Here is a 16,804-nt window from a genome sequence, read left to right on the forward strand (position 1 = left end):
AGTACAGACAAAGGGAGAGAGGCAACCTGTGGCCTTTGTTGAACTGAAGGAGGATGAATATGTAAAGAGGAGCTCATTAATAGAGAGCTCAAAGACCCCTGGCTGAGTCTGCTTTGAGCTGGCCTCCAGCCACACACACACACACACACACACAGTAGTCCTTTCAGACACACAGTACTCAAAGGTCTGTAAGGGAAATAGTTGTTAATAGATCAATCACCTGTAGGATGAGACCAACAGTAGAGCAATCCATCTGTGACTGAAGCTGTATGCTAATGAGAGGAGTCTCACTACGTCACTGTTGACACACACACAGCCACAGACCAACAATGTAGTGGAATTCTGGAATAGTTGCAGCTGGGAAGTGTGTTAAACACTTATGTTGTGGGTAATTCATCCATTCATTCAGCTGCTTTTTCATTTCAGACTCATATTACTTCCACCTACACACACACTGCTGCTGTTGTATTTGTACCTTCATAAAACGTATTGTGTTTATATATATGTGTGTGTGTGTGCGGCATGTGAATATGCTGTTTGTTTGTGCGTAAGTGTGTGGGTCATGTGTGTGTGGAGTTACAGCCACTTGTTTGTCTCCTGTCTGTGGATCCCCACCAGCCTCCCAGGATTTCCTCACCTCCTCTTCCTCTTCTCCACCGCAGTGTCTCTGAGTTGTTCAGATTCTTATTTCACATCCCTACATTGACATTTGTGGGAAATTTACTCTGGTTTTTCAAAACGCATCAAGACATTTCTGAGATGTCAACGTTGACATGAAGAGTCCAAACGGGTGCACCAGTAGTTCCAAAAACACTAAAGTATGAATAGATCTCCCCAAACACAGAACCCTATAGAACCCATTGATGCTCCCAGTTTGTGCCTCAGGTGCTGTGATAAACCCTGAATCCGATCTGAGTTTGATGGGATTACTACGATCACGGCGCTTTTCTGATGAAACTCCTTCAAAAACTGATGACAATGAATTAACTATGCATTCATCTTAAATTAGTGTTATTGCAATAACATGTATTCTATAGATTGCAGCAGACACACAACCTCGGTAACAATCTTATTATAATAATAAGAATAAAACAAGCAGACATTTCCTTCAGTATATAGAGGTGGAAACCTCTTATCTCTTCATTCATTGTTGCTCTGATTCTTTTCCTAGCTCCCACCAGTTATTACAGTGGCCTGCTAGCCACTGCTGATGCTGTAATCATCATAACTGTGGTGGCCTGCTCATTACATGAGGCCTGTGCTGTGATTTGGACAAATTGCTCTGAGATGTCTGCATGGGTAAAAAAACACTGTTTGGACACATGGAGCTGGATCAGGAAAAAAGAATGGTTAAGGACATCCTTCTGTGTTCCTGCTGCACCTTCCTTTACATGTAATATTTCCATTAGAAATGTCTGTTACCATGTGGTTCAAACACTAAAATGTTAAACATGCTTCTCCTGTGTTGTGGTTTGGATCAAATATTACATCCTAAACATTAATAAATCCGCCACTTGTTCTGCATCCTGAGGGCTTAGAGATGTTTGCTGTCCGCACTTCATGGTACACAGTTCTTAAATTGGACACACTTGGATCGGAGCTCATCCACAGTGCAGCTCACAGGCTGTGTAAGACGTGTATGACAGACATTTGGGCTCAGAGTTGACCCAGGTCACAGATCAGAGCTGTATCTTCCTGGCCAGGTCCAGAATGTGGCCGCTGCTGAAATCACAGGTTACAGATGGTCAGCTAGTGCTGGCCTCCAAGTGGACCGACCTGCACCCAGCTAGGGTGGACACGCCTCTGACCACAGCGCTCTGGGCCAAGCACTGTCAAACTGTTATAGGCTTGGCTGTGCTGCCGTACTGAAGTGAGAAGCATCAATTAATATCCAAATGAGTAGAGTTTATATTTGACTTATGTTAATGTAACATTAAAAAAGAACTGGTTAAGGTTACCCCCCCCCCACATATAGATACAGCTCTAGAAATACATGCAAATGTTCCATTTTGACTTGTTTCCTGGTGATGACAGGATGAACATATCTCTGGATTTTTTCAATAACTGAAGACTCTGAACAAGGCTTTTTTGAGCTTGAGCTGTTAACTTGTGTTGACACATAACTACTGAGAGATAAACATGACAGGTTGTCCTGTAAGGGATTCATTTGAATGTGTTAGGAGAGTGACCCCTTTCAACTCCTAACAACACAAACTTTAATTATCTAATACACAAAGTGCATTTGTAACTGTTCATTCCGGACTGTTAGTTCAAGCATGCCCTTCTAGTGGCCTGACCACTATTAACACCCAATTAAACTGCCATTAAGCTCCGCAGAACCCAGAGAGTTCAATTTATACTTACACCATGCTCAGCCAATCGTAGTGTGGCAGCTTCTGGAGAAGCTACTATTGTTGTGTTCTGCGTATTAGTGGCTGTAAAAGAGCCCTCAGAAGGCCCAATAGAGCCACTGTGGGATCCCAAGGACCAAACAGGGTCCACAACTAGGAAATAGTTGTATTGTTATTCATAGAGGCAGACACTCAGATCTCCCCTTTGCTGTTGGGGGATCCGCCGTTACAGGTAGTTGCGAACTGTTGCTACTTGTTGAGATGAGAGCCTAGCACACAATGAACTGCTGAAGGGCACAATGACTTCAAATAAGTTTCAAGGTAAACTCCCTCTGCACAATAGAAGGGCCTGGGCACTTCAAGTCACAGACACTGAAGGCCACCTTGCGTATTGAGCTGTGTATTGGTGATTTGTTGTTTTCTGGGTTTTGAGAGTCGTAAATGAACAGAGTAATAACACGTCTGTGTCATGTTTGCCAGTGAAAGGACGATGAATGGAGGAGGGAAAGGGTGATGTTTTGTGAGGCTGCAAAGCAATAATGTTGTGATCAAACACGGGGAAGCTGTATGGGGGTCTGGCCCAGTCCTAGGGCCCGTGTGAACGTAGAGTTCAAAAACCACCACACATGTCCTCTTTCCATCTGCTGCTTTCAGTCCTGCACACTGTGGAAGCAGACACTTTCCAATGGATCACTGGTGTCCTCTAGTGGCAGTTTCTGGTAAGTGCAATGCCTGAACGTGTATGTGTCTACTCCAAATAGTGTAAGCACAAACATGACATAACGTTGTCATTAGACAATGTCACAAGTTCAGATCTGTCAGCCTTCTGTTAACTTTGCTGTTAGTGATCCATCAATTATTAATCACATGATTTATTGATTTATTGTTTCAAAACTTTTTCAGAGAGAGAGAATATTGTGTTTTGGACTTGAGGTACAGTGGGACAGTGTGTTAGAGGGAAAACTAAACAAACTACAGTGTGTGTGTGTGTGTGTGTGTGTGTGTGGTCATGGTAAACATAAAGGAAGGAATAATAAAAAAACACAGTACAGCATGGAAACAGACATGTGTCACGGTATCCTTTGTCTTCTGCGGTGAAGCGTGGTTACTGACAAACCAAGCTTCAGTTCAGCTCAGATATTTGTCCTTCTCTGTTCCTGTTGTTACAAATGGACAAAAAATTCTTTAGTTTTGGTTAGGATACTCATAAATGGTTCATCATTAACCTTTGACCCTGACAATAGCCTTATATCTTCACTTAAACAACACTTTGCTCATTCACATCAAAGTCGGCAGGTAGAAAAATGCCCTAACACATACACATTGAGGAATGAACGGCTGCAATTAACATGTGACTGTCTTTAATGATGTGGGAGAATAAACATGTGAGTGGAGTGGAGCAGTCAGCAGAAACCATCCCCAAAAAACAGGCCGAATGCTTATTGGGTGGCCAAATTAACATACTAGCATCTGAAGCCCTGTCTGTAGCCCCAGGACAGGCAGTGCTGATTAGCATTTAAAACACCCCATAGTGGTGAATTTAACTTAGTTTATTAAAAAATCTCAAAAGGTTCATTCTAAAGACACGTCTTTCATATGAACGTTAACAAAATCCATTTCCACTGCACTTATCACACCAACATGGCAGGTGTCCAGGTTAGCAATGAGAAAAGGCTTTTGTTAGAAAATAGAAAACATGAGAAACAGCAGATTAAGGAATTAACTACTAATAATGAGACTGGAATACGTCATGTGGTCTGACAGCAGTGTGGCTGTGTGATGACCAGTGTCCTATCAGAGAGATTCCCACTCTGTGCATTGGTGTATTTATGTGAGAGGGGAAGTGTGCATGTCCACAAAGCTGTCTGCGTGGCAGCCAGGTGCTAAAGCATAAATACCAGGCCGGCCCAGTCGTAACACCCTCACTCACAATTCACTTAAACCCTGTTGCAAACACTTGCCAAATTCATCAGCTATCTGCCAGAGCATTTACACACCTATCATCACCAGCTACCATCAACCAGAGGAAAGGTTCAGAGGGCTAAAGCTGCCACGGGTACTTCCTCCTTTTGTTGTGTTGTTTTGTGGAGAAAGCTGTGTCCATGTGCATCTCCAGCTGAGAAATTTAACATGCAGCCAGGCCGAAACTGTACCCACTGTTACCACTAGATGGGTTGGTGTGGCACAGTATTTTGTGCAAACCGTTGTGTTGATTTTCTGTTTCAAGAAAAAATATTTCTTGAGTTTTTGTGCGCGCGCGTGTTTTAGTTGTGAGGTCAGCACAACTGCACATAACCAGGCTAGCAGGCCCTTAGTAGCAGGTATTGCAATTCTGTCCAAAGTTATTATTATTCCAGCTGTGCAGGAAACACGAAACAGCAAAGAGCAAAAGACACAGTGGTCCTGGAAAATTGGAATTACAATGTGGACTGATAGTTTTGGATGAGCAGAAAATAATTATAATAATAATATTATAATAATAATAATAATAATAATAATAATATAATAATACTGCAGATGTCAGTGTGAGCAGGGAGACCTGCCACAGCTCTTGATGCTCCTGTGCTTAGTACATGAGGCGACCTGCATTGTGCCCACAGCTTGCTGGTGGTGTGTCCATAAGTTGTCCATAGCAGAGAATGCCCACGTTATGCAGAAAAGTCTATTCATGTTTATTTTATTTCACTAGTCACAGTTTCACTTATCAACTCTCCAAACTGTTCCTTAACTCAATGTGTGGTTCGGGTTTTATCAGTACGAACACAGTGATCTTTTTTGCAGTACTTAGCTAGTAACTAGTTGTGCATGGTAATATTTATCATGTATTGAACGCAGTGGAAAGTGCAGTACTGTCTGTATCTGCAAGAACACACATAGTATTGTGTCACCGCATATTTCACTACTTAAAATGACACATGATGATTTTGGTCATGTAGCTTTTAACAATTCATGAAACTATATGCACATAATTCCATGTATTCACATAGGTTGGGCTTTATCATACAGCTCAGTGCACTGTGATAAAGTGACAGAGAGCCATGGTGAGAGCAGTTGGGGCCATTTTATTGAATGAATAAACATTAACAGGTAGCTCTTTACATCAAACATGTCATGTGAAGAAACATGCTTAAATATTGGGATTTTACATCATAGATACATTTTACTGCAAAATATACATTTAGGTTTAAAAAATACAATTTCAAAAGTTGAATTCTTCTTAGAAACAGCACACGATGCACCTAACACACTGTGTCTGCATTCAGAAACAGTCATTTGATCTCTGCGCACAACGTTTTTAGTTTTTGTGTTGCTGACATGTTGGACATTTACATACACCATACAGTAAGCAGCAAGCATTCAGGGGATGGACACATGTATGGCTATTACATTACAAAAACCTACTAAAACATGTTTTATTGAAACACTTTATAAAAGCCTTGTTATGTGTGAAGCTCAGAGTGTGCAGTAAGGATTAACTCAGGACATGCAGATGCTTAACAACTGCCTTTCAAACTGTGTGCTATACAGGAAAAAGAGTACACAGCAGCAGAAAAGTAGCTTAAGCAGGTGAAAATCTTTAGAGGTCAAGGAAAGGTGCTCATTTAAGATCCTTTTTTCAGTTATCTAGTTTCCAGTGATGTAGTTTGTGAGTGGTTAATATAGAAGTGACGTTGTCTCCACATGATTTCTTACTAACAGAGACCAAATATTTGGTGCTGTTTCCCCTGCTCAAGAAGCATACAGGAAAACATAATGAGGTCCATGTTTCAGTCCTTCAAAGAGGAGCGTAGGTGTGTATTACACCGGCCACATCTCTGTGTTTAATGGAGGTGGGCACTCATTGCGATGGTAGACACCTTGTAGATACCTTGTAAAACTAAATGCTTAGCCTGTTTTTAATGACTAATCCTAACCAGAAGTGTTACATGCCTAACTACAACTGTGAGTTAAAATGAGACTTTGAGGCAGAAACAACAGATAAGTGGAAATAAAACAGCTGGTGGCGTCAGGGGGGACTGCAACCCTGGACTCCTGAGTGAAGGGAGGGAGATGTTTTCAACCTGAGTGTGATCCATGTCAAAGTCAAGCTTCCCTCGACTAAGCCCACTGAGTGAGGGTGAGGTGTTGTTTGGTTAAAGTCACGAACAGTCCTGCAGTCTCACTGAGCACCTGAGCGCTGTTATGGTACAGAAGAGGAGCTATCAAACTCCAGTGAAGCATGTTCCACACCGCCATACCCATTCATCTTCTTCAGCTTCAGTTGGTCAGTGTGGATCAAACCCTGAGTCTCCAGGATGGCCTCTTTCTTAGAGAACAGCCGGCTGATCTCCATGAAGGTCTTGTTTTTGGTCTCTGGGATCACAACGTAGACATAGACGGCCACGGACACACATATGGCGGCAAACACCAAGTAGCAGTATGCACCTGCTGACTTCTGAATGTGGCAGATGGGTGGCCATTGGCAGGACAGAAAGAACAGGGCAGAACTGTTAGACTTTGAAGTTGAGAAGGATCACTAGGCAGATATCTGCTGTTTGTGACACCATCTGTCTGTGATCAGTCAGGAGGGTTCATTTGAGGGGAAACAAACATTGAAAGCAGTTTCTGGAGCTAATTGTGCAAAGTGTACATCACAGTTTGTCAAACCTTTGGCAGCCTTTAGCTGTTGGCATTAAGGAAAGAGGTGTGCAGCCACTCATCGTGTGGTTTTTACCTGTAGGAAGGGGAAGACAAAGCCCACAGTGAAGTTGGAAAGCCAGTTGAGCGAGCCCCCGATGATGTAGGCTGCTGGACGGTGCGACTGTTTAAACAGCTCTGCTGTAATCAGGAAGGGGACTCCCGCTAGGACGGAGACAAAACATGACACTCATCACAGTCAGTCCATTGTCCATGTTTTGAATTTGGTGAATCTTATCAAACATCATATACTGAATGGTGCCGTCCACAGTCAGTAAATACATAAACAGAAAAATAGTCAGTTTTGATTTGCATGTTTTTGCCATCTGTTTATTTCAGATTTGATGATGAGGAAATGATTTAAATGTATGTGACAGCCAGTCACAATATTTCGTTGTCATTGCAGAATGAATCATTGTCAGAGATGCGTGTTCTGGTTACATAACATTGTTAATGCCTGATCCTTGTCCTGGCTCTATTCCTGGCCTCTATGCTTTTGCCTCTGTCATTTCCATGATTCTAAATGTGACCACACCTTAATGAATGCATGACCACTGCACGACAAGCTGTTTAGGGGAGTGCATGTCTCAGCCACTCAAGATAAGAATACTAATAATAATGTAATCTGGAGCAGCATACCTGGACCAATACAGAAGCCAGCAATGATGCCAACCACACAGCAAACACTGATGTAGCGCATGAATGGTAAATGAGCCTACAGGGAGAGAAAACAGCATTTTCAAACCAATTTTACAATCCAAATTGTCTCTATGTGCTCAGAGGATAAGGGATGATATTAGTGTGAATTTGTGTTTAGCAAAAAGTAGAACTAGTCTAAACTATAGTGTGTTGGACCTATAGGTACAGATACAGTCACTTGTTGAGGTGGCTACAGCCACAGATAGAACAGAGCTGACTAACAGACTCTGGGTCTTTGTGAAGCACCTTCAGATCATTCTAATTGTGCTATATAAATAAAACTGAACTGAACTGAAATAAAAAATAACTTAAATTCCTATTTTTTGTTTTTCATAATATCACTATCACTCAGCTGAGGAGGGATATTTCTCTCTCTCACACACACACCTGTAAAATGAGGGCTAATGTAATTCCAGCACTGCAGAAGCCCATCACAGCAAAACCCCCAATCATGAGAGGCCTTCGACCCAGCTTCTCTATAGTAAAACACTGCAGGAAGAGACACAGAACTCACGTGGGACACATGAAAAACCAATCTGTTAATCTGCTAAAGCTGCAGCCATGGACACATGAGCTCATCCACATAAACATCACCTGCACATTTTTCCACACCAGTACCCAAGCAATTCTTCTAATTTGCCTTACCAAACAATAGGCACTCCAGAGGTGAAGCCCCGGTAGGCCTATGTTCACCTCTGTGAGGCAGAATTATGAAAATAGGTTATTTCTTTTCAGTGATAGGTTTAGCTCGTGCAGGAGCAGGCAGAAGTTAGAGAAACACTGAGTACAAGAATGGAAATAGGACAAGTAATGCCTTTGTGTGTGCATATTACACAAACTAACACCTCAAGCTGTGGCTACATGCTATGTATGCATGTATGTTTATCCAATAAACCCATATGGTTTGGTCATTTACATGTTACACTTAAGCAGAGCGAGGCTACCTGGTTCCTTCTGCCTTTTATATTAGTCATCAGATCTATAAATCAATCAAATCAATCAGTCATAATAGAATACCAAGAAAGAATATTGAATAAAAGATATAGGTTCTGTGAACTGTAAAAATCATTGCTTTACCCCAATCAGTCCAGCGATGATCTCTATAATTCCTGTTCCTGCAGTGGTATACTGGATCTCAGGAGCCGGTATACCAGCATTCTCAAAGATATCGTTGGTATAGAACCAGATCTACGGAGAAACATAAGAGCATAATATCAGTACTTAAAGCACGTCCAGTTGCCATTTCAGCTACTATGTGATCTGGCTTCCTGAATTGTCAATACCTAAGGTAAAATCTAAAATAACAAGACTAGTCAAAGCAGCATTTTTCATATTATAGTTAAACTTTAAGAACATTAAAACTGTAACCGGCTATGGCCTCATGTGATTGATTTCCTCATTTTATGTTGTGTGGATTTATGTTTTAATTATATTCTTGGTTTTGGTTCCATGTCCTGTCTTATTTTGAAAGTCTTGTCTTCCTTGTGTGTCCTCCATTGTGATAATTTATGTATTTATTAAAGTTCACCTTTAGTCTGGAAATTCTTGGCTTTGAGTTCTATTGTCTGCATTTGGGTCCTCATTTGGGTTTTTTCTTAAAGATAACCACATGTCTTAGGTGGATGTTTACAGATTGTATCAACCACGCCCAATCACATTCAATCCTTTGGAAAATGTGTCCAAATAAATTCTCTGATATTGGCTCTCTTCCCTGTATCACTATATGTATACATTTTAGTGTCCAGAGTGTCCTTACAGCATCAATACCAGACAGCTGCATGCCGATGTTGATGACCACCACACTCAGCACCTGCCAGCGTACTGTTTCATCCAACAATAGTTTCCATACTGAAAATGTGTCCACTGATGACAAGGAGCGCTGCTCCTCCTGCATCTCTTCAATCTCAGCTTGGATGTTACACTTGGCTCTGTACCATTTCAGTGCTGACAAACAGGAAAGAACATGTGAGGAAAGCCACTTCTGTTGCCTGTATTTGTGTTCTTTCAGTCATTACCCAAGTTTCATGACCATACGTGAGGGCAGAGAGAGTCATATAGACTGACTTGTAAACAAAAAGCCAACGTGAACCCTTCTGTTTACCATACAGCCTGTCCCCAACCCTTACCTATGGTCACAGTCTCTCTGCACTATCATGGCCCAATACAATGTCTGCCCCAACTACCTTTTCTAAGGTCAGTGTGGTTCATTTGCTCCCTTTCCCCATTACCCGTGAACAAAACTAAGATATTTAGACTCCACCTGGAACAGGTTCTCCCCCCTCCTATAGAGGGAGCATGTCATTGTTTTCTGGGAGAGGACCATGGCCCCACATGCAGAGGTTAGAACCCGTAGTGTTTTTTCCTTCATGTAAGGCTTATAGTTAGCAGCAAGTAGTGAAAACTGACCTGTGATGGTGGCGTGGACATTGTGTTTCTCAATCAGCAGGTACCTTGGGCTCTCTGGGAACCATGGCAAAAACATCAACTGGATGAAAGTGGGGACTACCACCACTGAAAGAAAGAGGGGCCAGTGCTCCTCCTGTTACAGTCACAACACAGTTACGCTCACAAAAATGCTGAGAAGATCACTATAAAGGAAGCAATGATGAAGCAATGACAATAGTAGTGTAAGCATGTTAATGATTCCACAGATTTATTAAGCACCACAGTACAGTCACAGCGGCCTCCATACTTGATGTCAGAGAGCAGAATTACTGTACCTTTCCTAGAAGCTCGTGCAGACCGAGGACTTGGGCAACGAAGACCCCAGTACCAATAAAGATACTTGGCACAAGACCCAGAAAGCCTCTGAGATTTTTAGGTGCTATTTCACCCAGGTACATAGGTACGACACTTAGGGAGATTCCTGCAGGAAAAGAAAAATGTCTTTGTAACCATCACACCCTGGCTCCTTGGTATTGAGTAGTGCGGACCGTCTGGCTGTTGACTGAATCCGCCTTTGCACTCAGGCAGTTAATACCTGGACATTTCTAAGGTAATCAACTTTGCAGAAGCATTTTAGTCTATTTCACATTGCACAAGATGAAATAGCATATACAATTCTGGTCTGGCCTATACAGTTAGGAGGTGGTGAGATGCAGGTGAAGGAGTCTTCAGTACCTTATGGAGTATGAGAGCTATGGCTCCAAAGAAAGGTCATGGGTTCCATCTTGGACTGTTGACTGCTGGGCACATGTACATGTACCTGTACATGTCCCATAAAGGCAAAGCTGTGTACATGTGTGTGTGCCTTTTCTGAACCTGCTTTATCCTGCAGTACAGGGTCATGGGGGTCTGGAGCCTATACCAGCTATATATGGGCAAGAGGTACCCCTCGGACAGGTTGCCAGTCAATTGCTAGGCTTAAACAGACAAACACTCACACTCACATCTACGGGCAATTTAGAATGTCTCTGTGTATATACCTGAGTGAATTCCTGTGATGAAGCGACCAACGATGACCATCTCAGGTGAACCACAAATCCTGCTGAAGCCCATCAGAGAGCCAGCAATGAACACCAGCACTGTTGTGTTTACCACAGTGCCCTTCCTTAGATAGATAGATAGATAGATAGATAGATAGATAGATAGATAGATAGATAGATAGATAGATAGATAGATAGATAGATAGATAGATAGATAGATCTGTAATCAAGAGCCTGTTGTCAGAAAAACATTAACAATTAGTCACGTACCTGCCAAAACGGGTGACTAGTATGCCCACGATAAGGGACCCCAGTAGACCTCCGATTGCAAAGACCGAGACAGTCAGAGAGTACATCAGGGTCAGGGTCTCCTCACTGAGCCCTGTTCCATTCCGACTTACAACTGTCTTGTTGTAGAAGTCCTTTATGTACTAGAGATGATAATGAGATAGTGAGTTATATATACAGTATATACATATATATTGTTCTGAAGCATTGTTTGAGAATGTATGTGTTCATGTACAATTGTCATCTGATGAGGCAGACACAGTGTAGCCTACTGTATGTATCCCCGCAGGTGTATTTAAACCAACGTTAAGTTCACTAAAAAGAAGAATACAAAAAAGGCCAAAAGGCAGAAGTTTAAATACCAAGTAGTAACAAGTTTTGAAAATTCCATTTAATCGGTTTTGTTGGTTATTCTCGTAGCCTGGTTATTGTTTGTATTCAGCATTATTTGTATTTTCTTGGATTGTCTTCCTTTTTGTTGATTTTCTTTGTATTTGCTCCCCCTGGGCTCAGAACGACAAATCTATCTTCCCCTTAAAAAGAAGGATGGACTGTCTCTGAAACCGCTTCACATGTGTCTGAAGGACAGAATCTTGGATGGCACTGAACATGCTACATCTTAATGACTCCAAGACGGAGGTGATATTTTTGGTGCGGCCCCTGCAGAGCTGGATGACCTGAAACTGTGCTGCAAACCAGAGATTGTGAACCTGGGTTTCAAAATGGATCCTGACTTAAAGCTCGAAAGCTAAATTCGACCCATTGTCAGATCAAGCTTCTTTCACCTACGGCAGCTAGCTAAGATAAAGCACTTTTGAACTAAACAGCACTTTGAAACAGTCATCCATGCCTTTGTAACCACCCGGCTGGATGACTGTAATGCACTTTATTTTGGGGTGAGTCAGTCATCTATCTCTCGACTGCAGCTTTTGCAAACTGCAGCTGCACGTCTTTTAACATGCACACATAAATACGAGCACATCACCCCAGTTTTATCTTCCCTTCACTGGCTGCCGGTGCATTCTAGGATCCATTTCAAACTGCTTTTTTTGTTTTTAAATGTGTGAATGGCGTTGCCCCGTTGTACCTCTCAAAAACAAACTGCTACTGAGTGTACCTAAAACTAATCGGAAGCTCAGAGGGGACCGGGCCTTTGCGGTGGCAGCGCCTGAACTTTGGAACGACCTGCCTCTGCACATTAGACAGGCCTCCTTGTTCACACTGGCGTTTGGCACCACCTGAGATGTTGATTTGACCTGATTTTGTTTTATTTATTTTATTCTACTTTATTTTATCTAATTTTTTATTTATTTTAACATATTTTTAATCCGTTTAATATATTCTTTCATTTATTCAGGACACACGGCTCACTAATTGTATATCTTGTCATAAATAAGTCACCTGAGAATGAGTCGCATACCCAGCCAAAAGATTAAAAAAAATTCGACTTAAAGATAACCTAGCAGCCATTTCTGGTGTGTGTTTGTGTTTTTGCCCTTGTGCATTTACTAGTTTGTGTTTTGGCTTTGTGTGTTCTGTAGTGTAAGACCGGGGCTTGTTTCTTGACCTAGCCTTTACTCTTAGCCCCTTCTGTACTTCTGCCAGTTAACTTCGTGTATGACCCTCGCCTGTTTGGATTTAGCTTTGACTAAGCCTTTTGTGCCTCAGCCTCCTGACTTCCTAGAACTGAACACATGTGATAGTTATCTACACGTTACCTACGGAAAGAGTCAGTTTATTGTAAACTAACATTTAGCTTTGTGTTCAATGGCCTTTATGGCTTTATGTGTTTGTGTGTGTGCTGTTAAAACTGAACTATGCAAAGACGCTGCTGTAAGCTGTAACAGAACAAATCATTTGACAATAGAGTTATTATTCTAAGTGTGTATAAAGAATACTTTTCTAGGGCCATAATAAGCAAGGGAAACTTTACATAAGCTGTTTATGGACACTGTATTTCTGGGTAAACGGGGCACATCCAAAAGATTGAAAAGCCAGCCCAGCATATTTTGTGTTCACCACTCTCCTGGCCTAGAGCCCTGAGCGGACCATTAAAGCCAGGGTAGGATCTCAACATTAACTGAATCTTGCATACATACATTCAAAGTGATCTGAATCTACCTTTGTTCTACCAATCAATGGTTTCATTTGCTTGCTGTGAATTAAATTAATATCTTCATGTAACAAGATCCACTAGACAATAGCAAAATGAAGTGCTGCCAGGTCTGCTTCACTTTATATTGTAGTGCAGAAGTTTAAATTCCTGAACACATGTAGTAAAGTTAAATTACTTAACGTGGAGGGAACCCGGGACGTTATGTGTGTGCGCATGACTTACCCCAGCAGGGGAGTTGACCACAGCAAGATTGTAGCCATAAAGCATGGAGCTTCCAAAGGAAGTCAGGAATGCCACAGCCAACAAAGACCTGGTCAGGTGCTACAGAATGAGGAGGAGAAAATATATATATATCATAATATATAATATGCAATTATTATATGTTTCATCCAGGTGTGGAAATGACTCCTTGTTATAATTGCTATCTTTTTTAATCCCAATGTAATGTTCCAGTTGTCATATATAGTGACTTATCTCTGGCTATACTCTTATGTTACTACTATTATTTATTATTTATTTATTTCTGGGACTGCATATTAATTAACATTTCTGTAAATATGCCATGTGTCTTACCAAAAGGCTATTTTTATGTGTAGTCCATAGACAGTGCATACAGACATCTGGTGAATATCAGTGGTCCTTAGTTTGAAATGAAGCCTTGTTAACATTGTTCACCTTCTTCACTGCATCCAAACCAAAACGCATGGCTGACTGCCAGTTCTGAGGACGCTGGCAGTCAGAAACAGAATCCAGCAGAATTCACTTTATGAAAATAACAAACCAAGCATGTCACCACTTTTATGCAAGGGGCAATGTCTCGTGCCAGACTGACTGTAGGTACTGTTGTGTTTATGTGGCATCCTTGTGTGGAAAAGAGTCAAGGCTCATTAAGGTCAGTAGTATGTTAAAATGTATATCCATCCATCCATTTTCTGAACCCCTTTTTCCTCTACATGGTAACAGGAGGTCTGGAGCCTATCCCAGCTGTCAGTGGGTGAGAGGCATGGCGCACCCTGGACTGGTGGCCAGTCTATCACAGAGAACACACCCACACCTATTTTAGAGTAACCTAACATTCACATCTTTGGTATGTTGGAGTAACACGGTGACATGTCAAACAGAACGGACCCAGCCAGATACTGTGAGAGAGCGGTACTAACCCCTCCCATTTCTACGGCTAGCATAGATAACAGTGACAGCAGAGTGCACTTTTTTAATTTTGAAGTGGTGAGAATTTCTATTCAAAGACAGTAATTCCCAGCCCAGTCAGCCATCCTTCTACAGGATGCAGTACCAATGGACTGCCTCCTTTGAATAGACATACAATCAGAGACATGAAGCATGTGAAATGGAGCATAAACCAGACTAGTGTTCACAAAAACATCAAACTGTGTAGTAGAGTGGGTACACCACTGAGGGAAAAAATTCAATTCAACAAATACATTTGAATAAGGCAAGCAGCAAGTCATTACATAAACCCTGCCCCAATCAATGATCTAAACAAGCTGCTATAATGGAACTGGCTGTGAAAGGAAGAGAGAGCTTTGGGTATATATCATTCAACCAAAGACTTTGTTACAGCAGTGAGTTTATGTGTGTACAGCTTCCACTGACAGTAGAAGAAACCTGCTGAGAGGTTTTACTGTGGGGTTTACACATTACATCCTGCACTACACACACTAAGCACTCATGGCTCAGCGAACACATTGATATTACCATGACTTCAAATGAATGTGTACATGAGACCTAACACTGGGATACATCTGAGACACAGATCAGGTCAGGCAACAAATCAGGCAAACAAGTTCAAGTTCAAGTGTATGATCTATTTAGGCTTCATACCAAATGTAAAGCAATTATATATATATATATATATATATATATATACCAAGGATGGGTTTTTGATCACTATAAAGTGTGTACATTTAAAAATATATATATCTGATGAGAGCAACAGGCCTATGAACCAGCAGTAAATGCTAAAACTGCTGAGACTAAATAACAGGAGTCAGTCCTCTGATAGACCTGTTCCACATTTGACCTGACAACTTACCGATGTGATTTTCCCCGACGATGGAATTAAAACCTCCTCAGCCATTTGTAAAAATTCTATCACCCCGTCCAAACAGCAAAAGGGTCTCTACACTGCAGACAATCTCATGGCTGTAGGCCTCCAAATCCTAGGTTGAAGTGAGTGGGTCTGCTGTTCATGTGCAGTGTGTCAGGCCTCTCCTCTGCTGAACAGCAGTCCACATCCCCCAATAACAGGCCCACACAGTGTCATCACATGACGGAGGGCAGCGTGACAGACGGAGAGAAGAGCTTGCTGGAAGCAATTAGCTTTAAGTGAATTTACAAAGAAAAAGACAGAAAAACGAGGGCAGGAAAGAGAAGGAGAGGAAAGGAGGGAAGAAGAGAAGAGAAGAGAAGAGAAGAGAAGAGAAGAGAAGAGAAGAGAAGAGAAGAGAAGAGAAGAGAAGAGAAGAGAAGAGAAGAGATGAGATAAAATGAATGGTCTGAAGAGATAAAATGAATGGAGAATAAAATGAAATATCTGAAAGGAGACCAGAGTCTCTTTTCAGTCAAACCCAGCCATCACGTGCCCCTAATTTCTGTGCCAGTTGAAAGAAGCCAGGCAGTGTTTACTGTACGTGATCAGTGGGTAACAATCACCCGCCTCGAATTACCACGTTTCTTAATCCTATGACTTTGCCTCCATTGCTGCTGCATGAAAGGCTGTTTTGTTCAGAAAATCCTGCCCTTTGGCATCAAAACTCTCTCTACTGCACTGCATTATTATTACAATTAGATATTTGTAAATTTCACTACTCAGCATGAGACCTACACAATCACAGGCATGTGAGGCTGTCAGAGCACAGGATCATAAGACCGGGGGTTCAATGACTGATCTTTAATTAAATGTCAACTGTAGTGTTTTTATACTTATTTATGTTTTTAAAGAACTAGTTTTTGTCCATTATGTAGATACATTCATTCATATGTAGCCCTTTACAGGTTCACTGTGAGAAATGTTCAAACCAGTATACTCGACACTACAGCATGTTGAAATGACACTAATTAACAGTACTTTGCTGTATTTGTCATTCACAGGCAATATGAGGAAGAGATAAACTAAGTTTCCACTGTCTCAGCTAAATTTCTTTCCTATATTTCCTATAAAAATAGCATCCTTCCCCGCAGCCCCACAGTCTGACAAATATGAAGCCTTAATATCGCCCCCTTGTGGC

The 16,804-nt window shown here is 41.6% G+C and overlaps 1 protein-coding gene across 1 annotated transcript; it reads right to left on the bottom strand.

The window, feature by feature from the left end:
* Positions 1-5,412: 5,412 nt before the first annotated feature.
* Positions 5,413-15,761, bottom strand: slc2a15a (solute carrier family 2 member 15a). Its single transcript, XM_028423438.1, has 12 exons — positions 15,610-15,761; positions 13,779-13,877; positions 11,423-11,583; positions 11,153-11,277; positions 10,448-10,593; positions 10,134-10,266; positions 9,484-9,671; positions 8,805-8,915; positions 8,115-8,216; positions 7,668-7,743; positions 7,066-7,193; positions 5,413-6,786 (listed from the first exon to the last, which is right to left on the bottom strand). Exons 1-12 carry the CDS (start codon positions 15,652-15,654, stop codon positions 6,532-6,534), a joined length of 1,569 nt encoding a protein of 522 aa, XP_028279239.1. The 5' UTR covers positions 15,655-15,761; the 3' UTR covers positions 5,413-6,531.
* Positions 15,762-16,804: the final 1,043 nt, after the last annotated feature.

This window comes from Parambassis ranga, chromosome 15 (assembly GCF_900634625.1).
Source record: "Parambassis ranga chromosome 15, fParRan2.1, whole genome shotgun sequence".
NCBI lineage: Eukaryota > Metazoa > Chordata > Actinopteri > Ambassidae > Parambassis > Parambassis ranga.